Below are 24,474 nucleotides of genomic sequence, written 5' to 3'. Positions count from 1 at the left end.
GATTGTGCTTATCAACACAACAAGAATTAAAATCATGTTCATTTTGCTGTCAGTCAGTCCTGAAATCATCTGTCTCCATTTTTAGAAAGCAGTACTCATTGCTTTAGGTATTCTGTTGTCTTAATATTTCTCCCTTTCCCCTGTATTCTGCATTAAAGAATTAAACCTAGTTTCTTTTTTCCCAAAGGCTTATTTCCACATATCGCTCACTTATTTTAGTGGTAAACAAATGTTATGAGTCCTATTGATTTCAAGAAATCACAGAACGTTTCCTTGGACTGTGCCCACCTTATTGACTTATGCACCACACACATTAACTGAAAGTATTTGTATCAGTTGGTCTCCCTTATGACTATTGAAAAGTACTGTAGGAAGTGACATGATAAAACTATGGGGACATGACAACAACATTTTTTTAAAAGGTGTCTTCTCAATTTCAGGATGCATTCTGCTTCAAGTCATGATGGCCACAAACAACACAGATCTCAAACATTACCAATAATACGTGGCAAAAATGCATTTTCCAACCCCAAATTGCTGCAAATGATAGAGAATACGATTGCAAGTAAGTGCAAATGAAATATGTGGATTTATCTCTCTCCCCCTCTCTAATATAACTTTTTCTATATAGTCCATCACCATAGAACCTAAGGGCCAAGGTTTTAAATGTATTTAAGTGCCAGCTTCTACTAAAATCGATGAGATAAGAACCTAAATTCATTTAAAAATCTGAATATTAGGTGCAGTAGTGCTTATATGCCTGTGAATAACTGGCCTATAACTCTGTAAGGAAAGGGAACTAACACTTTCTATCTTATCACTACCTGGAAATAAACACCAAAACATTCTTTTACAAAACTAAATACACAGGTTGATTTTTCAGAGCTGCTCTGTTTCCTTGGCTTTGGTGGACTTAGGAACCCAAATATGAAAATGTTGGCTAGAATTCATAATACATCTAGCTGATACAAAGTGCCATAAATATGGACTTCAGTGAAACTTGCACCAGCTGAGGATATGTTTCCTGCCTTCTGACTGAAGCAACAGAAGAAGTGTTAGAAATGGGGAGTATTTTCCAAACCAGTTCCAGGAATATGGTGTGCCTTTTCCTGTAGAAATATTTCAGAATTCTAAATCTTTCAGCTATCTCTGTGACATGCATACTTACATGCATACCAGCAATGAAGTAATGTTTTGAATGTTACTTCTTCTCTCTTACTTCGATCTGTATCAACCTAATTTTATGAAAACAGATGCATTTGTATCCGTATTGTCTACATAGCAATTTTCCTTTAAGTTTTTTTCCTCTTAAAATTTCTACTATGCATTTAACTTTACAAGTAATGTGGGTTTTTTAAATACATCTATTTAACAATGTGAAAATTGAATTGCATATCCAGCAGAAAATATATTGATTTTTAGCTCTCATAGCAGATGTCCTGTTTAAAAAAATGTGTATTCTGTTTCCCCTCACTGTTATAACTCACTGAAAGAATTAAAGTGTGTGGTAAAATTCAAGTATTTCCTAGCTCGTATACTTCACATACATGTTGGAAGGCTATATGGCTGTTATTGCATGGCTATGCCAGGGAAGAAGCCCCTGTGAGTTTTCTTTCATTGGCCCTGCTCCCCCATCTTCTGCTGTGGACTCCTGATGCTTGTACACCCTGAATGCAAAGAAAGAGAGTTAGGAAACTTTAAAGAGGGGAGTTCAGTAGGGCTGTGTGAAACAACATTGTTCTGCTTCGACTTCCATTTCGACAGAACAGTGTTTCAAGGTTTGTTTCATTTCGAAACCACTGTTCCATTTTGTTCCGTCGAAACTGTTTTGTTGTTTTGATGCTGTTTTGGTGTTTCTCCTACCCGGTACCGGGAAGATTGGTACTGCCACTGGCCGCAGCCAGCAGCACCAGCCTCCTAGCATCCAGCAGGCAGACTGAGACCCTGCACCCCCAGGAGGTGTCCGGCACAACCCCTGCAGCCCTCCCAGGGGTGCGGGTGAGCTCCTGATCTGCTGCCGGATGACAGGAGGCTGGGGCCAGCGGCAGCACCGATCTTACCAACATGGGCTGTGCCCAGGCAGTAGTGTTGCCCTGTGGGGTCAGGCAAACTCTCAGGATCTCAGTATTGCACTGTTAGACAGGAGGGTGTGACACAATTGTTCATATACAAACACACAAATCAATTAGATGCACACACACACATGCTACCAGCTCAGGCACATACACATCCAAACCAGCCTAGGCACATGTATACCTATCACCAATTCAAGCACATACACACTAAAAATTAGACAAAAATCAATTGTCAATACCTGTACACTCAGTACACATACACAGATCAATAATTTGTATATCATGCACACAATGACATATATATACACGTACACACCAGTTCACACACTTACAACCCACCTACACATACACACAGGTAAGTTCCTAACTTGGATGGTACAGTGTGTATGTGTGTGTTTGGTATACCTAGGATACTTGGGGGAAGGTTCAGGTGAGAGAGAGAGAGAGAGAGAGTTAAAGTGTAGGGAGTGAAAGTTGCTAGAACCGGGATTAGAACCGGTGGACTACGGAGAAGCTGGCTGAGGAACTGAGGCTTGGGTTTACTTAAGGTAGATTGGGACTGGAAACTGAGGCAGACAGCTGAGACATTGAGGGGTGGGGGGCAATAAGTGGTGGCAAGGAGGAGACAGGCAGGAAAGAAACTGAGGCAGAAACCTGGTTGCTCGGGGCAAAGGAAAAGGCAGTGGGGGTAAGACAGTGACAAAGAAACGGGGGGGGTGGGGACAGAGAGGAGCACAGGAAAGGTGTTGGAGGTGGCAGTGAGCCAGAAGCAGGAGAGTGAGAAATGAGACAGAAGTTAGAGGGGCGAGGAGCAGAGCCAAACCATAGTAAAGCAAAACCCAACTTAGGGATCCAAATAATAGTTTTATTAAACAGACAACACATTACACAGCCCCATGAAGTTATTGATTCACATACGCGCACACACAAGCACTCACAATGGCAGCAGGAGAAAGACACTCAGTGGAAGGGCTGGAGTCCAGGTAGGGAGGAGAAGCAGAGTCTAAGTCCTTGGTTGAAGGGGTGGGGGTGATAGATACCTATCCAGGCTGGAAAGGGGTCCTTGTCTAGTAGATGTTGTCCGGGGAAGGGGTTGCCGGCAGGGCCCCTGGGTGGATAGGTGATGTGGCATGGTGCTAGTCCAGATGGAGAGGGCGTCCCACTGGGTCTGTCTTCACTGCCCCTTTTTATAGGGGCAGACCTTGTGTGACCCTAGTGACAGAAGGCATGCCCAGCCAAGGGTCAGCCCCTGGTGTACTAAGCATGTGTACTCCATGCAGGGATGTGCAGTTTCAGGTGTCTGTAATGCTGGGGTACAATGGTAGAGTTGCTGGTTCTGCAGGGTCTTCTGTCTTTCAAATGCTGGGTTCTTGTCTCTATTCCTGGGTCCATGGTTCCTGGATGAATCAATGCGAAGTGATGGCCTGGTCATTACAGGCCATTCAGTAGAGGCCTGCTACCATTGTATTTCAGTCATTCCCAATCACTCTCATTCATCTGGGAACCAATTTACATGGGATGGGTACATGAGTCATACAGTTGTAACACAGGGGATGCCCGAGCAGAGGACACAAGATGGAGGCTTGACATACAAAATGGAAACTTGACTTGACTTATGCTAGCTTACATATATAGGTCTAAAACAGTAATCACACAATATAAAAGCAGTACAAACATAATAATTATCACTTATAAAACAGTGGGTATCAATTTCAAAATAGCAGGGAACTTATTTGCAAAGAGGGGAGAGAAAAATAAAACTTACTACCTAAAATAAAATGTTAAAACTTATCCTACATCTTAGCTTACTTATATCTATAGGGAATAGAGAGGGAGAGAAAAAGTCAGAAATGGTTGGGGAAGGCGAGGTAACTTATTTTAAAATAAATTTAAAAAAATAAAAACTTGGGGTTTTGCTACAGCAGCACCAGCCTCCTGTCATCTGGCAGGCAGATCAGGGCCCCCCCACAGCCCTGGAAAGAGTCAGCAGAGCCCCACAGCCCTCCCGGGGTGCAGGGGGGGTCCTGATCAGCCTGCCAGATCACAGAAGGCTGCTCCTGCCACCTGGGAAGGCGCTGGGCACAGTCCACACCCAACACTAGGAAGATTAGTGCTGCCACTGGCCCCAGCTGGCAGCACCAAACTCCTGTCATCCAGCAGGCAGATCGGGGTCCGTCCACACCCCCGGGATGGTACAGGGACTGTGCCAGACTGTTTCCAGGGGCGCAGGCCCCCTGATCTACCTCCCAGATCACAAGAGACCAGTGCTGCCACCTGGGGCCAGTGGCAGGAGGGCCCAAGGCAAATCAGCGCATGCAGGGACTTGCTGCCACCCCGATCTCAGGGCACAGGAGAGTCCCTGCATAAGCTGATATGCCCTGGACCTGGTACTGGAGCCAGCCCAAGGAGGGTGCAGGGCCTGGGGCAAATCAGCTTATGTGGGGACCCACCCCCACCCCAGGATCAAAGCAGTAGCAGGTCCCTACATGAGCTGATTTGCCTGGGCCTGCCTGCCGCTGGCCCCAAGCAGCAGCACCAACTTCCTGTGATCCAGGAGGCAGACTGGGGACCTCCCCCGGCGTCAGTCTGGCACAGCGGGTGGGCCCCGATCTGCCTGCCAGATCAAAAAAGGCCTGTGCTGCCAGCTGGGCGCAGCCTGTGCCAGGAAGATCAAATGCTCTTTGGAAGCCATCCTCTTGGCCTTATCCTCCACAGGGGGGATCCATTCATTAGCTATTATGAATGCTTGGTGTTAATGCTTTCAGCAAACACAGTCCAACATACCTTACAAAATAGACCCTTAGCAGACTTGGTGGATAAATATATTGCTAAACAGACAGGGTCAAGCCAGATTGGTAGTGAACTATGTGACAGGATATTGCAAAGTATATATTTATTTATAGAACATTACAATTTGCAGATGGAGCTACGATGATATTATCTAATTTACTGTGCATATCTCTTTCTAGGCCGCCTGTCATTTAAGAAGAAAAACAAAACCACAGAAACAATATTCAGTAAAAGCTAATATTGGCAACAAAATAAAATTGAAGTACACAAAACCCAAACAAGCGTCAATGCTCTGTTAACAATATCTCTTAGATTACAGACATATTTAGAACAGACTCTGTATCCTGAATTTTAGAGGTAGATCTTGATCTGATTGATGGGTAAATTATCTTTATCCACACTTACTTGGGGATTTTTACCTTTTTCTTCTTGTTTCTTTTTCTGTAGGTGGCTCCAATGAAACAGACATTGCTCATTATGTAGACACAGAAGCAAATATTGCCACAGAAGTTTGCGTCACCATTCTTGACTTATTGGGTCTCTTCACTCAGAACCACCAGGTATGGTTGTTTATGCAATTTCTCCTTGAAATGGTGTTTGGGAGTGAAAAAACAGAAGTTTCCATGAAACTTAATTTGCTCATGAGAGCATGCCAAAAATAAAAGATATATAGTGTAGTGCTCAGTTGTTCCTTTATATAGTTGTTTTTGGGGAGCAGGCATTAAGGTTATTTGCATAAGTTGGTCCATGCTTCCCTGTCAGAGCAGAAGGACTAGAAAGAATGATGGCCCAAGTCCATCATTAGAAAATCTCAGATATCTTTACGAAGTTGGGTATGTTTTAGTCACATTTTAAAAAACAGAGGAGTCAAGGCACAGAGATTTTAAGGCGGAGCTTTTCAAACATGGGTATCCAAGTATCCTACATTTCCTATAGCTTCTAGTGAAGTTTTGGGAGTCATAGGTTCTAATGTCTCCCAGATAGCTTAGCAAACCATTTATATCACATGTATATAATGTGTCAAATTATGGGAAACTGAATTAGCAAATGTCGACCTAGGTGACTCAGTCAAGGGCATACTAGGAAGTACCAGTCACCAGCAGAAGTTTGGTGTTGTGCCTCATGCTTTCCTTTTCTAATCACTAGACGTGGTCAGCAAGTGGGAAGAACAGGCAGAGGAAACAGGTTCCCAGTGTAACTGCAAGCCCACTGATTATACTAACCACCAAACCCTTTCAGAGCAAACTTTAGAGACACTGGAGCCTAGACAGATGACATACAATAACACAGTTTAATCTAATTGGTTTTATACATAATGTAAGATATGGAGCAAACAGATGAGTAACTGTGTTGGGGCAAATGCTCACAATAGGTGTTATTATAGTGCCTTCTTACTTTATGGCAGGGGTAGATCTTTAGAGGTAGATCTACCCCTATAATAGCTTGTTTCCCTTGAGCAAATAGCCATGCCAAAGTTAAGTATGGATAGATACTTACACTGGTATAATTTGTACTGGTTTTTCTTTCATGGGTAATTTGACAAAGGTGAGTGAGGTATGTCACTTGAGGGCTGTTCATCTGCCCACTTTATTTTTGCACTGGTGTAGTCCCAGACTCTCAGACTTGGTGCAAGAACCCAAGGAATATTTTTTCTATTTATTGTATGTTAAAGCTGTTACAGTGTTTGTGTTGTCTTTTCAGAGACAACTCCAGCAATCTGATTGTCAGAATGCACTGATGAAAAAGGTCTTTGATACCTATCTCCTTTTTCTGCAAATCAACCAGTCTGCAGTAGCCCTCAAGCATGTCTTTGCTGCCTTACGGCTGTTTGTGAGCAAGGTAACTCTGTTTTTTCTCTTGAAAGCTATTTCATCAGGTTCACAGACTGCTCTGGCCTATACAACTTGCAAAAAATGACTGCATGTTGTAAGATGTTTTTTGTCTTCTCGTTTTATTGGTATTTAGGGCTTAGTGTTGGAAAAAGATTACTAATACCTACAAGAAATGATAGGAAGTGGGAAATTCAGATTTTCTCAGAAAATAATTAAATCTATTCTGGAAAAAAATTTAAAAATTGAAATTTCATGCTGAAGAGAAATCATTTCCCCAGTCTCCAAGGTGCCCAGATAAGCTAGGGCTTCCAGCCTAACAGCCCCAAAGCAAAAGGTTGTGTGGTGAGCCTGCTCTACAACAGTAGATCCAGTAAAGCCAGTATGTCTCACAGTCTGCCAGATGAAGTGCCAGGAATATAGGCAGGGCTTCAAGCTGTGTCTCATGGGAATCTCAACAAAACCATTGCTTTTAACATTTTGCTTTTCATTAATCCACTTTTACTAGAAAAAATTCCAAGAACATATGTAACTACTGGTCCAATAATTGTGTGAGCACTGTGAAACACTGTTAGGCATCTACCTTACTGTGACTGGGAATAAGGTCTAATTGTAATGGAATCTCAGATTCCAAGGCTAAGATTAAAGTCCTGTTAGAAATAATCATGACCTGGAACATGCAATATAGAGATTGCCAAAAAATAAGATGATGGCTGCTGTCATTCTGTTATGCTAAACAAAATGGTCCTAAATTTAGGCTGTTAGGGAGGAGGTTCAAGTCCAAGACCCCGATGGTAGCATTCTCTGAAATGCTTCTAGTGCCACAGGTGGAGCCAGGCTGACAGGCAGAGCTCTAGAGTTTCAATAGGTGGCTGAGACAATGGTGTAGGGAGGAAGGGTTTAGGTTTTTTAAGAACTGGGGTACCTTTTGGAACAGGGGGAGCCTATACAGAAGAATGGTCTCCATTTGAGCCAAAATGATACCAAACTGCTGCCACATATCTTTTAAAAGGTGGCAGAGCAATACAGAGGAAAAGCCAACGGGTGCGGAACAGCACACAGCTCAGATTGGCACACCCTATGGTAGTGAAAATATAAAAAATAAGTGTAAGAAACAGGGTGAAGACAAGCACAAACAAATACCTTTAATGAATAAAAGTTCACACATAAGTAACCAACCAGACAGCAATAAAAAGTACGCATGCTTTTATGGTTAATGCTGGAAGTCTAAGATCAAAGGTGGGGGGAGCCAGAGTGCTTAGCAGCAAATAATGGTATTGATGTCATAGAAAAAAAGTCTGTCTAAGGATACACTAGCAAACCACAGATACAGACAGTAGCAGTGAGCTAGAAATGCTGAGGGAGTTGAGAGAGGCTGCAACAGCAGAAAGTGTAGTAAAGGTGGGGGACTTCGACTATCCACAGACAGACTGGGTTAGTCTAACACAGGGGCAGGCAATTATTTCAGCTGGAAGGTCACTTAATAAGTTTTGGTGAACTGTCAGGAGCTGCAAGGGTAGCCTCACCCCCTGACAGGTGCCCTGCCCCCTGGTCACCAACTTGGGACCAGAAGTCCCACCCCCTTACGCTTCACCTTTGACACCAGAAGTCCCTCCCCTTGCCCCTTGGAAGTATTCTTTTTTGGGGGGGAGAGTTGCCATCTTGAAACCAGAAGAAAACAAATCATATACTAGAAGTCAAACAATATTTTAATTTTATTATAAAAAATATTTTGTCATGATTTGTGTTTGCATAGTATACATAGAGGTGGTTGCATAATAACTCAAAAATAAAGTCTTACTCTTGAATATTGTGTGTTGGGGGTGTGGGGTGTAGTTGGGGGTGGGGGGTATATGGTGGGGTGTGGGGGTGTGGGTTGGGTTTGTGAGGAGGTGTGGCTGTGTGGGGGCAATAAGGTATTTGTTGCAGGAAGTGTGTATATGTGAGGGATTTGGAAGCAGGTTGTAGGTATGTGGGGTTTATGAGGTGTGAGGCAGGTTGGGGGGGGTTGTGGGGACCCCCACACACTCCCCCCTAGCACACAAAATGGCCTTTCTTCTTGCACACAGTCCCCACCACTGGCAGCAAGAGGCAGTGGCAGCAGCACTCGGGACACTCATGGCCTGTGCAGGTGCTGTCACTCAGTAGTGCATGGCTCCGGCCAGTGCTGCATGTGGTGACAAGGAGCCCTATTACGCAGGACTCCACATAGTGTACATGCAGTTCTCAGCATTCGCACATCACCGGGGGAAGATCTGTGCGATGGAGCCGGCTGCCCTCCACGCCTCCTGCCATGCAGGTCCCAGGACTCCACCAGAAGTGGAGGGGAGCCCTGCTCCTGTCCCCTGCTTCCCAGCGGAGTCCCTGGACATTCACAGTAGGAGGCAGGTAAGGCAGCTGGCTCTATCATGCAGGGCTTCCCCCAGTGGCATACAAGTGCCGGAAGCTGCATGTACACTGCATGGAGCCCCATGCGATTAGAGGCAGGCCAGCCTGGCTGCACCCCTTGCCACCATGTGCAGCATTGGCCAGAGCTGCACACCACTGGACAGCAATGCCTGCATGGGGCAAAATCACCCCGAGCACCCACCAGCTGCTGCTGCCACTGCCAGGGACTCTGCACTGGGGGGGGCGGGGCCTGGGGATGGTCCCCATACCCCACACTCTCCCTCACATCCACTGTCATTTTTAACCTAGTCCTAAGTAGTGCACAAGATTTGGTACAAGTGGTAAGTGTTACTGAGCCACTCAGCAATAGTAACCACAATGCAGTTGGGTTTGACATCCACATAGGTGGGGAGACAAGAAATCTACCACAGTAGCCTTTAATTGTAAAAAGGGAGACTACACCAAAATGAAGCTCCATATTGGAGACACAGAGCAAATAATGTACAGCATATCAGAAAAAAACAAAACAAAGGAAAGTGGATCAAAAGAAAGCCAGCATGGTTTAATGGAAGTGTTGCAGGGCCAATAGGTAGAAAAAAAAGGCTTCTTACAAAAAGTGAAAGTCAGATCCTAATGAGGAAAATATAAAAAGTGCATGAACACCGGCAAGGCAAATGTAAAACTGAAATAAGAAAATGTAAGGGAGAATTTGAGGAGAAACTTGCTAGAGACACAAAAAGGTAACAATAAAAATTTCTTTCAGTGCATTAGAAGCCAAATACTTGCCAGGGAGTCAGTTGGGCCTTTGGATGATTGAGGTGTAAAAAGGAGATGGTAGGGCCATTGCTGAGAAATTAATTGCATTCTTTGCATCTGTCTTCATGGTGGAAGATGTTAGGGAAATCCCATCACCAGATCCACTGCTCTCAAGGGACAAGCCAGTGGAGCTGACCTGAATTTAAATTTCACTAGTTGAGGTTGTAGAGGGAATTGATAAACTAAACAAGAACATATCTCTAGGACCTGATAGCATTCATAGTTTCATAGTTTCTAGGGTCGGAAGGGACCTGAGCAGATCATCTAGTCCAACCCCCTGCCGTAGCAGGAAAGAGTACTGGGGTCAAACGACCCCAGCAAGATGAGCATCCAACCTCCTCTTAAAACCCCCCAGGGTAGGAGCCTGCACCACTTTTCTTGGAAGTTGGTTCCAGACCCTAGCCGCCCTGACTGGGAAGTAGCACCTCCTGATATCTAACCTAAACCTACCCTCTGGCAGCTTTTGACTGTTATTCCTGGTCACTCCTGGCGGTGCTCAGGGGAACAGTGACTCCCCCAATGCCTGCTGATCCCCCCTGACTAGTTTATAACAGGCCACTAGATCCCCCCTCAGCCTTCTCTTTTGGAGGCTGAACAGGTTCAGGTCCCGTAGCCTCTCCTCATAGGGCCTGCCCTGCTGTCCCCTGATCATGCAAGGGACCCTCCTCTGGACCCTCTCCATGCTGTCCACATCCCTCTTGAAGTGTGGCGCCCAAAACTGGACACAATACTCCAGCTGCGGCCTGACCAATGTTGCATAGAGGGGGAGGATCACCTCCTTGGACCTGCTCGAGATGCATCTGTGGATGCATGCCAAGGTGCGGTTGGCCTTCCTAACTTCCTCCCCACACTGCTGGCCCATGTTCGTCTTGGAGTCAATGATGACCCCAAGATCCTTTTCTGCCTCCGTGCTGACAAGAGGGGAGTTCCCCAACCTGTAGGTATGGTGCCAGTTATTCCTCCCCAGGTGCATCACCTTGCACTTGTCTGTGTTGAAACCCATCCTATTCTCATCCGCCCACCCATGTAACCTGTCTAGGTCTGATTGTAGCCTGTTGCATCCTTCCAGTGTGCCCACATCCCCCCACATCTTAGTGTCATCAGCAAATTTGAACAGGGTGCTTTTTACCCCCTCGTCCAAGTCACTGATGAAGATGTTGAACAGTGCGGGCCCGAGGACCGAGCCCTGCGGAACCCCACTGCCCACGTCCTTCCAGGTTGAGAAGGACCCATACTACCACCCTCTGGGTGCGGCCCTCCAGCCAGTTGGCGACCCATTTGACTGTGTGGGTGTCTACACCACAGCCTCCCAGTTTCTTAATGAGAATGGGATGAGAGACAGTGTCAAAAGCCTTCCAGAAGTCCAGGAAGACTATATCCACTGCTACCCCTGCATCCTAGGGTCTTGAAGGAGCTCAGATTGGAAATAGCTGACCTCCTAATTGTAGCATGCAACTTATCACTAAAAACAGCTGTGGTAGTAGAGGACTGGAGAGTTGCCAGTGTAACTCCCATATGTAAAAAAAAAGGCTCTGGAATGGACACAGGGAACTACAAGCCAGTAAGCCTAACTTCTTTTCCTGGAAAACTGGTGAAACAGTAATAAAAACAATTGTTTGGTTTGGATGAACACGAGTTGTTGGGGAGGAATCAATGCAGCTTTGTCAAGGGTAAATCATGCCTCATCAGCTTCCTAGAGGTCTTTGAGGGTGTCAATAAGCAGGTGGATCGGGATGATCCAGGTGCCATAGTATAATTGGACTTCCAAAAATTCTTTCACAAGGTCCACCATCAGAGGCTTTTAAATTAGATAATTGTGGGATTACAGGAAACATCCACTTGTGGATTAGATATTGGCTCAAAGATAAAAGAAAAGAGTAAGTATAAATGGCCAATTTTCAGGATGTAAAGAAGTAAACAGCATGGTGCCCCAGGGATCAGTGTTGAGACCAGTGCTGTTTAACACAATTCATAAATGATCTGGAAAAAGAGGTGAGTAATGAGGTGGCAAAATTTACCGATGACACAAAATTATTCAAAGTAATAAAGATCAAGGTGGACTGTAAGGAATTACAGAAGGATATGGCACAATTAAGTGAATGGGCAACTGAATGGCAGATGCAACTCAATGTAGATAAATGTAAAGTGATGCACCTTGGCAAAAATAACCCAAATTATACCTATTTTATGACGGGCTCTTCATTAGCTGCTACCACATAGGAAAGAGATCTGAGATTCATTGTGGCCAGTTCACTAAAAGCATCAGTTCAGTGCTCATCAGCTATTAGAAAGGCAAACAAAATGTTCAGAATTATTAAGAAGGGAATTGTAAACAAAAGATAAAATTTGTTATGCCCCTTTCTAAATCCATGGTAAGTCCACACTTTGAATACGATGCCCAGTTCTGGTCCCCACACCTCAAAAAGGATATAGAAGAGCTAAAGAAGGTCTAGAGGAGGGCAACAAGGATGGTCAGTGGTATGGAAATGCTTCAGGATGAAAAGAGACTAAAAGGCTAAGCTTATTCAGTTTAGAAAAGAGACATTTGAGGGGGTTCATAATAAGGGCTTACAAAATAAGTAGAGATTTATTATTTACTGTCTCAGTACAAGAACTAGGGGTCATAGAATGAAGCTAATAGGTAGTAAGTTCAAAACTAATAAAGGGAAGTTCTTTTTCACACAATATGCAATTAAAGTGGAACTCATTGCCAGCAGATGTGGAAGCTGGCAGTTCAGCTAGATTCAAAAAAGGGATTAGACAAATTCCTGGAAGAAAGGGGCACCAGTAGCTATTGAGTATGGGAGTTAGGGATACTGCCTCTGAACTAAAACTTCCTAGACTTTAAGTGCTGTAAGTGGGAGAGGAGCAGAGGGGAAGAAACCCTGGCCATACCCAATTCATTTTCATAGTTTCATAGTTTCTAGGGTCGGAAGGGAATTTTCCCTTTCAGCATCTTCTCTTCCACCATGTGACACAAGATACTGGGGAAGATGGACCTATGGTCTGACCCAGTAAATAATACACAGTCCAGAAAACTTTTAGCCTATGTACCATCCTTCCAAAACATCTCTGAGGGTTGTAAAAATAAGAAGTCACAGTTTTCCCAACTACATAGTTCAAGGGCTCAGGGCCACAGACTGCTTTAAATTACACACCAGACTTCCAGGAGCCAAGCAAGACTGTGTAGTGGCAGGAAAGCAAATATCTAACAACATTGGATACATCCATGCTGTAGCCACTGGCCACTGTATTCTTCAAATGTTTGAGATTACTAATCTCTGTTGTGGCTTTTTCAGGAACACCAATCTCCATAGGAATCTAGAGCTAGCCAAACTAGAGGAGTCTACGCAATGCACTCTGTTCTCTCTGCTCTATCACTCTGTCCATGATCAGTAGTTTCCAGATGACAGAGCCACTTGGGCCCTCACATTCTTCTACTGCCTGCTTTCTAACACTGTTCAAATTATTGCTCAGAAGTGCAATCCTGGCTTTCTATGATGTATTGTGTGAAACTTCTTTCTTCTTGCTGGTCTTTTACCATGGTGTCCGACTCATGTGGGTGTCTGACTCATACTGGGGTCTGATCCATTTAGGAGGCTGTGCTCCTGCTGCTATGTGCACTTCCACAAAGAACAGTTTGACTTGCGTTTTATAAACAGCCAACCGTGTGTGCACAAACTGGCACCCAGAGGTTTCTCTTACTTGCATTTAGTTCACAAGGGTATGTTTGGTTAGTGGAACGTGTTTTTGCTAAATACCAGTGTGAGTACTTGGAGCATGGAGAGAGAGAGAGAAAAAGAAGTTGGTTTTAAATGAAAATTTGACACTCAATATATTGTCTCATAGTACAGTAAGGTCTGAGGCTAGTACTAACCATTTTCATACCTCTTTCCTATAGTTCCCATCCGCATTCTTTCAAGGGCAGGCAGACCTGTGTGGATCATTCTGCTATGAAATTCTGAAGTGCTGCAACCATCGGTCACGATCAACTCAGACAGAGGCATCTGCTCTTCTTTATTCTTTCATGAGGAAGAACTTTGAGTTTAACAAGCAGAAGTCAATAGTCAGATCCCATCTACAGGTGAGAAAAGTGTCAGGGGAAATGGAAACAATCTTTATTGGTTATTATTAAGTATTCCACTGAAACAGCTCTTTGAATTCTGCAAATGGCCTCTTCTCTTGGGGTGACAAGAAACTGGCCAGTTATGTCAAGTTTTACTACAGGCTGTGTATATCAGATCCAGATCTTAAAGAAAATCTGACCCACTTGTAAACTGTATGAATCTAATTTACCTCTTCAGTCTCATACCGGCAGCCATAAAATTGGAGTATTTCATTGCTGAGGCAGGTCTCACTAGTTTAAAAGTTAAACAATTATAAATGCATATGAGATTATTATAATTTATGTTCATATAGTTTTTTCCTATATTTTGTCTTGATAAAATTGTGTAAAGCCCTCTCTGCTGCTCGCATTCATCAATGTATGTAAACCAGGGATTAAACATGATTTCCAAACTTCATTTTTTTTTTTGCTAAATAACCCTATTTGACTCTCTTTTTCTCTTCATCTCTAGCTCATCAAAGCTGTAAGCCAGCTGATTGCAGATGCAGGGATTGGAGGGTCTCGGTTTCAGCATTCACTTGCTATTATAAATAATTTTGCAAATGGAGACAAGCAGATGAAAGTAAGAAACATTTTATGTCACTCACCCAGCTATTACAGATGGCTGGATATGATTTACATATTCAAGTGATTTAAGTAAGAACTGATTTACAAATACCTTCATGGATGAAAGCATGACTTCATTTTGCAGTGAATCATGATTTTATATTATGTATTTCACAAGTATTTAGAAACTACTGGGAAGTAATGAAAATGTTTGTGAATTTCAAAAGCTTAATAATTCAGCATGAATTAATTTATTGGAAAATTATATCCTATGTTATTCATTACTTTTTGTTCTCCTTTTGAGAATGTTCTACTCATCCAGTCACAGAATAAAAATCATGGAATGGGACTAATAAGACGCCATAAGTAGTCAAAATCATAGTTGACAAAAAATATTTAAGCAAAAAATGGTTCATCCACATGGTTCAGAATATAGTTATATAACAAATATACTCATAGAAATGTAAACTGATTTGTGAAGTGTGCTAGCCTAAAATGGTGAGCTTAACTGCCAATAAGGATTATTTAATAAGTAATTGGAATACCTTTACTGAATATATTAACAGACTTGTAACTGTTTGAAAGCTCCTCATGGGTATTTTTTAGAAGTTCATATCAAATGCTTTTCAAGAAGCATTTTAAGGTTTTTACTTTGGAGCTGATTCTGCTTTCACTGACAGAGGTGTAAGTCAGTAGTAAGTCCACTGAAGTTAATAGCAGCCTTGGTGCAAAATTAGTGCAAGAATGATGAAGTCCTATCTTTTCTTTTAAAGTATAACACCAATTTTCTTTGATGTGCTGATGTAGCAACCATAGATTCGACTTTTGCAGCGTTCTCAACAGTCAGCCAAAAGGAAGCCAGAATTTTACTGTTCTGTATGGTTTCTCTCTATACCTGTGCAAAAGCAGCAGTAGCCACAAAACCCCTAAAAAGGAGGATTTATTCATGACCAGCTCTATATGAAAAACAGGAAAACTGACTTAAGTATTTTCAAGAAATACTTTTTGATGGGGTTAATATGAGGGCTGTGTTTTTTACCAGTGTGATTTTAATGGGGTAAGGACTTCTGAAGACATTGAGTGGTACTTGTCTACTTAAAATTAATAAGGCTTCATGTGAAATAAAGATTATTCAGCATTTCTAAGTGGTTCAGAATCTAGGCCTAAATTACCAACCCTTTAGAAGCAAACGGTCAGATTTCATTTCAGGTACACTAGCATAAGTCTGCTTCAGACTTCAATAGAGTTACTCCATGTTGCAGTGTTGCAACTAGTACCAGAATATATAGACTAGAGTTTGGCCCATTCATGGGTGATACTCTTGAGTTTGCCTGAGAAAAGTATAGCTGATTGAACCTTTTACTGAAAAGGTAAAAGATTGATTGTTCATATTTTTCCAAAGAACAGTAACTTTCCAGCAGAAGTAAAGGACCTGACCAAACGCATCAGGACAGTTTTAATGGCGACAGCTCAGATGAAGGAACATGAGAAGGATCCAGAGATGCTTGTGGATCTGCAGTACAGCTTAGCAAACTCCTATGCCAGCACACCTGAATTGCGTAGGACTTGGCTTGAAAGCATGGCCAAGATTCATGTTAGAAATGGAGATTTGTCAGAGGTAATTTTACATGAACTTAGAATTTATTTGGAACCTATTGATGGACAAGTGCTATATACAAGTTAAAATTATTAAGGGTTTGGTGGTAAAAGAGAAGCATGCATTCCCTCTCATGTGTCTGAAATAAATTATATGAATGCCTGGGTATTTTGTATTTGAATCTATGGACCTGGACTTAACTAGCTGATTTGCCCATGTCTACATTGACCACAAAGTCATGGTCAGCTAATTAGGGTGCTAAAATAAGTTTTGATATAACTTCTTAAGGTAGACAAGACCGTGGAATTTCTACTGTTTTTTATAGCTTTTCTAGCACTGGGTCATATCACAGAATCCATTTTTGGGGCAAAAATTCTGTTGGTTTTTAATTGCTGATTTGAACTTCCATCTTATCACTCCAGTGGCGCCTTGTTTAAAAATGAACACATATTATCTTGAGGTCAAACCTTGAAGGTCCTTATTTAATATTTGCTCTAATCATATTTAGGCAAAACTTTATTTTAATTATCTAGTTTTGCATGAATAAGGGTTTCACCATCTGACCTATTATTTAATGAAATGGTCAAGCTAAATTTGCTTAACTTTTCCAAGCCACATTCTGATAATGCTGCTGCATCTTTGTGACCCTCAGCAAATTGATGATACAGAATATATGCTATACTTGAATATATTCATATGGTCTCATTTCAGGCTGCTATGTGCTATATCCATATTGCTGCCCTCATTGCAGAATACCTGAAAAGAAAGGGTAAGGTAAACATTTTCAAAAGCAGTAATTTATCTAGAAAATGATATAACTGAACACAAATAGTTGATATATTTCATTGTTGTCACAATATTCTTTTCAAACTATCCTCAAAACTTCTTGTATTCCTCAAAAACCGTTTACAGTTTCAGTGTGTGACTAGTAAACTCTTGTCTTAACTCCACAATAATAAAATATATATTTTGTGTTAAATAAAATGTTAAATTGAATGTTTAGTTTCCTAGTTTTAAAAGAGAATGCTTCATTTGTTACTGTGTCATTTTTAGATGTGCATGTATTAACACGTACCAGTAGCAGTATACTAATAACATCTTACACTACCATAGGTTACTGGAAAATGGAAAAGATTTGCACTTCACGTATGCTCCTGGAGGATGCTCAAGTCTCTGATAGTAATCTGTTACTAACAACTCACACTGGAGGAAGTGAGTGTTCTAACCATGCCTGTTTATGGGTCAGATAACACAATGGAAAAGCCAAGTTAGTGCTCTTAAACTGATATAGTGAAAAAATATATTCTCAAAAGAGAAAAGAATTATGATGCATGATTTTGATTTTGATAGGAAGCAATTAATATTAGGAAATATTTTGTTACTTGTCTGATTTATACCAAGTCTGAGCTAAATAGAACCATTTAAAGCATCTTCATAAAGTCTTTTAATTGAAGCTTGCAAGTATCAGTTGCATCACTGGGAAAGCAGTCTAGCTATGGGATTGCCCTTACTGATATCTATGACAAAGCTCTTGTGGGTCCTAGTAGGGGCAGAGACAGGCCCAGTATGTACAGTACATGAATTGTCCTTCTCCATTTTTTTACTTAGAATATAGCAGAGGTATAAAACAGAGGATGATTTTTAATTGTATAACTCTCTGCTAATCTCTGTTAATTTATCATGCATATTTCATAGTAACCCTCAGCATGCACTATATTGATATGAGTAAAAAAAAAAAAAGGGAATTTTGAAAAGGATAAGATAACCTGATCCAAATTGGTGGCCACAATGAAGATGGTATCAGTTTGTGCCTCTGTGTAGCAATGGACATGTGTTTTCTTTATGGCACAAGAGTGCTGGCAGCCTGGAGCTGCTTGTGCTCTTCAGATGGTCCAGAGGCTTGAGGTGCCCAATCCTGCCTACCACAGAATTCCCACATAGGATTGGGCCCCTCAAACTCTGGGAGTACCTGCTTAGCTTTCCCTCATTTACAGAAACACACCCCTAAGATCTCTAGGCTGTATCTCTGTGAGTTGAGAGTCAGGGTTTCCCACTTACGGAGACACAGCGAACCTAGAGGTAGGTCTCTGTAAGGGGGGGAAGCTGGTCAGACATTCCCAGGGCTTGATGGGCCTAATCCTGTGTGAAAATTCTCGGGGTGTCCAGGACCAGGCCCTTCAAATCCTGCGAGAACACACCCATTGTCCCACAGCATCAATGGACAGAAGAAGTACATCGTATACATCCTGGCACAGCTGATCCACTTCATTTGGTGGCATCTATTTCTAGCCTAGGAGGCAGAATCTGTAAATCTTACCCATTGTGATGTATAATGGTGTAAGAAAGCTCATTGCAAACCATTGGGTTATATACTAATTGCTTCCCCCCAACCTGTGGCATGCCTGCCAAAAAGTTGGCCACCAGTCTCCTAGCGGAATAAAAATAGTTCCTCTTTAACAATTATGAGATATACCTTTTAAAATCTATGGCTATGAATATGTTAATTAGTGTTATTATTACTTATACTTCAAGGCTTATTTTCCATGGGATGGTCAGCTTTCCTAAACATAACCCCAAACATCAAAGAAGAAGGAGCTATGAAAGAAGACTCTGGAATGCAAGATACCCCATACAATGAGGTCAGCTCTGATGTCATTTACATAATAATGTTCTGTAATTACAGCAAGCTTTTATTTCCAAAGGATACTTGTGCACATTATAAATTTGATCTTCTATATCAAGGGACCACTTTGCTCTGCAGTACTATACCTGCTGACTCACATCAGGTAAAATACAGCAGTCATTTAGCAGCATGCAGTAACACCACAGAAGCATCTAAGATGTAATTTTTAAGTAATCTGGCCAGGAAGCCATGTTTTAAACATCCCTGCAAGAAGTACAAAGAAGTTTCTCTTCTTCTCCACAAAGGGTTAGGACCTGTATTTTATCTCTCAGTCACTGTCACGAATGGACGCTTCTCAATGGATCACCTGCATCATTTCTTGTACCATTCCAATATTGTTTCAAAGGTCCAAGTATTTACTAAACCAGCCTGATGCTACTTAACTTCTGGTAATTTGAAGGCACATAGTGATAGGCAGAAGGGCTGCAGATGTATGCTACCTGGTAATTTTCTGAATCTTTTAATATTTGTGGATTTTTTTAACACTGTAGTTTACATTATTATCATTTTAAGTCTTTATATTTAGCTGTACATGTGATTGCAAAAGCTGCCTAATGTTTTTCATTAAGATCTTGTCAAACTTTGTATGGCAGTACTAAAACAAAATCATATCAAACTAAAAGAATGCATATGTACATTCACCACATTATAACTATCGGGTGTAATCAACAAACAACTCACCAGGGAATTTTTATTTGCATGGTTACAGGGCATCCTTGTGGAGCAGCTGGAGTTATGTGTAGAATACCTGTGGAAGTCTGAAAGATATGAACTCATTGCTGAGGTTAACAAGCCTATCATTGCTGTGTTTGAGAAACAAAGAAACTTTAAAGTAAGCTGATTTTAAAAATTAAAATTTCTTTTTTTAAAGAAAAAATCCATACTTTAGCATTTGCCATTAGTAGGACATCTATAGACTATGTTTTAATTTTGTCAGGTTTTGCTTCTTTTAATAATGGAATTAAAGCTACCTTCTCCAATACTTGCGCACAAATATATTTTCCATGGCTTCTGTAGCTCTGAATGAAATGCTGTTGCCTACATGAAATTTGCTCAGTGGCCTAAGTTCAGGTCAATATGGATTTGTGTCCAGATCACAGGCCCACATCTGCAGTGAGCTCAAATGTGGGTTGGCCTATGGAGAGTTTGTTGTAGGATTAAGACCTAAACAGGTGCCCTGTGGGTCAGGGGAAAGATCAAATGGATATAGCAAAAGCAATTACTCTTTATCTCATAAATGGGATCTCACAAGGTCAGGCTGAGACAGACTGTAGAGATTTTAACAAATGCCAATGCTTTACCTGAGCTATGAATCAATGGAAAACTTTGATTTCAAATCCTGCTTCTCTCACCAGCACTAGAAGCACATGACTCCGCAAAGCTTGTGAAAACCACACTATTGCTGCCTAAAAAAGTTGCATCAACATTTCAGCCAGGATTTATTTAGAGGCTTTAGCCTATGTCCAGTGTTACATACTTTGAATCTTCATTTTGTAACTCATGTGACCAACCAGTTACAACCTACAACCATGTATTCATCAGAAAGTACATTTTTAGAAATTAAATGTACATAAAAATAAAAGCAGCTTAGAAATATATAAGATTAAGGATTTCATTTCAAAATTACTCTACAGATTTTTTATTTGATTTTTCCTTTCATTTATGGTATAAAAATGACCTTAATAATGAATTATGTCACTAGTGCCCAACCTTTCAGCCCTGTGAGTTGGATAAATGGTATAGAGTCAGTCCACAAGCTGGATCACACAGCATCAGTGCCTGACCATGGTCAGTGGGTGTGATCTTGTGTGTTGCATCTGGGAACACTGGCCTGACCTGACACACTAGATCCAGGTGTGTGCTGACCTGACCCCCGCACATGGATCCGACTGTGCACTGTCACCCATTATCCACCTATCAGACTCCCCCAACTCCAGAAATCTAGGAAAAGAGGAGCAGCAATTAATGCTGCCATTGCTCCCCAACCGTCAAATTTTCAGACCCCCGCAAGCTGGAGGTTAAGTACTCATAATGAACATCATTCTGCTCTAAACTGGAAAATGTCATGCAGAATGGTACACAATTTAAGAATCTGGGTCCCAAAACAAAACATAGCTTCTCTGGGAGGTTTAAAGCATTATCACAATGTTATAGAAAAGCTAAATGTCCAAAGAAGTAATGTCTCCGTGCAGGCAAAATACTGATGGACTGATGCTGGTTTGCAGCACTGTATGGGGACAGAACTGCCATAATGAGTCCAGGAACAATTTGGTACAAAAATATTATACAGCTGCTTTTGCCCCATAGGTTGTTTGCCTCAGAGGATGTGTTTTTAATCATGGTCCCTAACCCTGAGTAACACTGTCACTATCTATTTAGGATTGGTAGACATTGTTGGTGCTGACAGATATGCAGCTCCCTGGACTAACTCATGATGCTTAACAGAAAGCAGCATGAGTTAGACCAACCCTCCTGTTCCAACACATATTTGCTGTTGGATCAAGAGGGCATGGGATCCAGCTCCCCTTTGGAGCTGATCAGGGGAGATAGGGAACAGACAGTGCAAACATGCAGCCTAACTCCACGCCCCTCTCCAAGCTCTGCTCTCTCAGGATGGGAGATGGGGAGGGCAGAAGAGTAAGTTCAGTCTGGAGGGCAAGAGGGGTGGATTGGAGTCCACACCTCAGGGAGGGAGTGGGGGGGTACCAAGCTACCTGTACCACCTACTAGCACTGGCTGGGGAACAACTCACTTTGCTCCATTCTCCCTCCTCCAATCCTAAAGACAGCACACAGAAGTGCTGGGTTGGTCAGCCCAACCCTGGTCCTGGCCATGCTGACAGATGTTAATGAAGGTACTCTGCTTTGTAGTGCTTTCATCTGAACCCCCATACACTGGAGAACACTTTCAGTCTGTAAGCATGCTGGAAATGGTTGGGAAAACTGCTAACCAAGCAACTTTTTGGACAGAGCTAAACTCTTACTATTCCACTTTCACTGTAGAGCTATGCAAGAGATCTACATTTGCCCCAAAACTGATTCCACAAGAAGGCAAAAGCCTTGACAATGACATCTAAAGAAGTTATGTCAGAATATAGCTTCTAATGATACTGAAGATTCCCATGGAATAAGTGCCCATCTGCAGATGACTTTAGTCCCTGGGGAGCATTTGATCTTAAAAAGCCTTTCCAAAAGCACTTTCCAAAGTATTCTCTCTCATCCTTTTGCCATAGAAACTTTCAGAACTGTACTATGACATTCATCGATCCTACCTGAAGGTCACAGAAGTAGTGAATTCTGAGAAACGTTTGTTTGGAAGATATTACCGTGTAGCATTTTATGGACAGGTAAGTCAGCATTAAAGAGTTTATAGATGCAGAGTCACATACAACACCCATGTCATTCTGGACACACATTACTTAGAAATCTAAGATGGGAAAAGCAGTATAATGGAGAGCTCATTAGGAACAGCATTGGCCAAATACTGAAGTCATTACTAAAGAGCACATTCAGCTGAATCTGTGTAAACTGTTGCTGTGAATTTGTATGTCTGTAATTGGGAACAGAACTAGCACCTCAGTTTTTTACGTGCCTTACTCAGGAAAAACTGACCTTGAAGTCAAAATCAGTGAAGTGCTATTTAAGTAAAATATCAATAAAACCTGAAAAGAAATGGTGTTTGGCCCATCTTTGTAAGCAGTATAAATCAGAGCAATACATTCAGCTAGTTGTTGCATTTCTTGCTGACTTTCTGACTTGCTTTCTGTCAACCTCTGATTCTACACAGTATACTGTACAGTAGTTTTATTCCATATACTATGCTTCAGCATGTTTAAAGCAACCCCTTTAGCATGAATTTATGCTTTTTTCCACTGCAAGCGATTGTGGGATGCCCACATGTTCTTTTAAGACATGTTTGGCAAGCGTACAATTGCCATCTCTCTGTAATAATAAGGTGTGTAAACAACAGATTGATATGACTCATTCTGTTTGCTAATTAGATGTTAATGCAGAAATGTGCTCTTTTCTTCTTTTGATCTTATTCAAGGCTGTGGTAAGTTCTCTGTTCTTTTGCATGCTTTGTTTTATTCTTCTCACTCATCCTTACTCCTTCCCCACGGTTTACTTGATGTTAACTTTTTGTGCTTTTCACTGTTCAGTTTTGTGGCAGATGAAATAACATTCATGCATCACTGCATCTTGCAGACTAATTTCTGTTTGTTTAGTTTCCCTGAGTTAAAACAGTGTATCCATCACCCTGCTGCATATATAAATTGGGGCCTAATCCTCTGCCTGAGGACTTCATTGGGAGCAGGATTGGGCCCCTTGTTTCTTCTGTTGAAATGTCATTGTAGCACCAATGCTGTTTTAAGTGCAAGATTATGCCCTAGGTTTGTGCAAGGGAGTAAGGCCCCAAGTTATCTCTTCAGCAACATGGGACCTACTGAGACAGCATGAGGAGAGCAGGGCTGCTGGCCCAACACTCCCTGGGGGAGGCAAATGAATGGGAAGTGAGGGGGAAGGACCAAGGTCTGACTCCTCAACAAAACTGAAATGGCTGCATGCAAGGGGGAAAGTAAGATGAGCCTGAAAGCAGACTGAAGTTCTCTTACTATGCCCTGCCTTCCCATAAGAAAGATAGGAGCAGGGTAGGAATTGTGACTCTTTTCTCGGGGCAAATGCATCTACTTTTCTGTAAGGCTGAGCTATAAGGAGCTAAACAGTGGTTAAGCTGAGTTTCACTAGCTCTGTCAGACAGAATTAAAAGCCCCACTTCAATGCAATAGTATTTCTGTAGCAAATATAACAAAGGCAACCTTTCTTAAACAGCCTTAGTGCTATAAAAGTGTATGAATGTTTCACAAAGAAATATTGCTTGGATTAATCACTGGTACACCCTTAATAGAGTCTAAACACATGCACACACACACAGACAAGACTTGTGGCTTTAAAGAATGATGTTTAGTTTCACAGTTTGAAAATAAAGATGTTTCGATTATGGGGTAGGAGTTGGCCTGAACTGCTGCCAACAGTGACAGTGATGAGATAATTAAAGGTAGGTACACAAAAACACAAGTCCCAATGGAAAGGTGTCACTCACCTAAGAAAATCCAAATGAATCACTGAGAGGCTAAGGAACATCACTGAATACAAAATAACTAGAAATATGCAAAGCACCATGTTAACAATTGTACCCTAAGAAATTCTTGGTAAGGCCTGGTTTAAAAGGAGAAACAACAATCTATTTCAATGAATTTTGCCGGTGTTCTTTCCCGTCTAAAAAATATACTTTGCATTATACTCTCAATCCCTTTTCTCCCACATACTTCCGTTTTTATTATATATCATAGAGGCCTGTGATTTTTTTTCATTTATTTCCTGCCAAAAGTGCTTGCAGACCTTCATAGGGAAAGGAAGCTATAACATTAAGTTAATCTATAAACAGTTCCTTTTTATGCTTTAGACACAGACTCATACCCTTAATATCTGAATGCTACCAAGTCCAATCTTTTAAACCCATATTTGTACACTTTTTCCAAGTAAAAGTGGTCTGATTTTCCCAATGTGTCGAGTATCTGCACCTAAATAATTTGGCTTGGTGCCAAGCCTGAGGCACCCAACCTC

The 24,474-nt window shown here is 41.7% G+C and overlaps 1 protein-coding gene across 5 annotated transcripts in view; it reads left to right on the top strand.

The window, feature by feature from the left end:
- Nucleotides 1-24,474, top strand: part of DOCK10 (dedicator of cytokinesis 10) — a 271,823-nt gene that overhangs the window by 222,447 nt on the left and 24,902 nt on the right. For 4 of the 5 annotated variants that reach the window (XM_090056318.1, XM_090056317.1, XM_090056316.1 and 1 more), the window contains exons 40-50: nt 441-565; nt 5,313-5,425; nt 6,567-6,704; nt 13,800-13,982; nt 14,476-14,586; nt 15,973-16,188; nt 16,879-16,936; nt 17,281-17,379; nt 18,700-18,806; nt 19,560-19,682; nt 22,083-22,196. In XM_090056318.1, coding sequence (XP_089912444.1) covers nt 441-565; nt 5,313-5,425; nt 6,567-6,704; nt 13,800-13,982; nt 14,476-14,586; nt 15,973-16,188; nt 16,879-16,936; nt 17,281-17,379; nt 18,700-18,806; nt 19,560-19,682; nt 22,083-22,196 — 1,387 coding nt within the window. The remainder of the gene's footprint in view (nt 1-440; nt 566-5,312; nt 5,426-6,566; nt 6,705-13,799; nt 13,983-14,475; nt 14,587-15,972; nt 16,189-16,878; nt 16,937-17,280; nt 17,380-18,699; nt 18,807-19,559; nt 19,683-22,082; nt 22,197-24,474) is intronic. The other variant, XM_090056319.1, reaches the window with a different exon arrangement.

This window comes from Crocodylus siamensis, chromosome 6, assembly GCF_052110815.1.
Source record: "Crocodylus siamensis isolate JL-2025a chromosome 6, ASM5211081v1, whole genome shotgun sequence".
Lineage (NCBI taxonomy): Eukaryota > Metazoa > Chordata > Crocodylia > Crocodylidae > Crocodylus > Crocodylus siamensis.
This window is presented reverse-complemented; position numbering and strand designations above follow the sequence as displayed.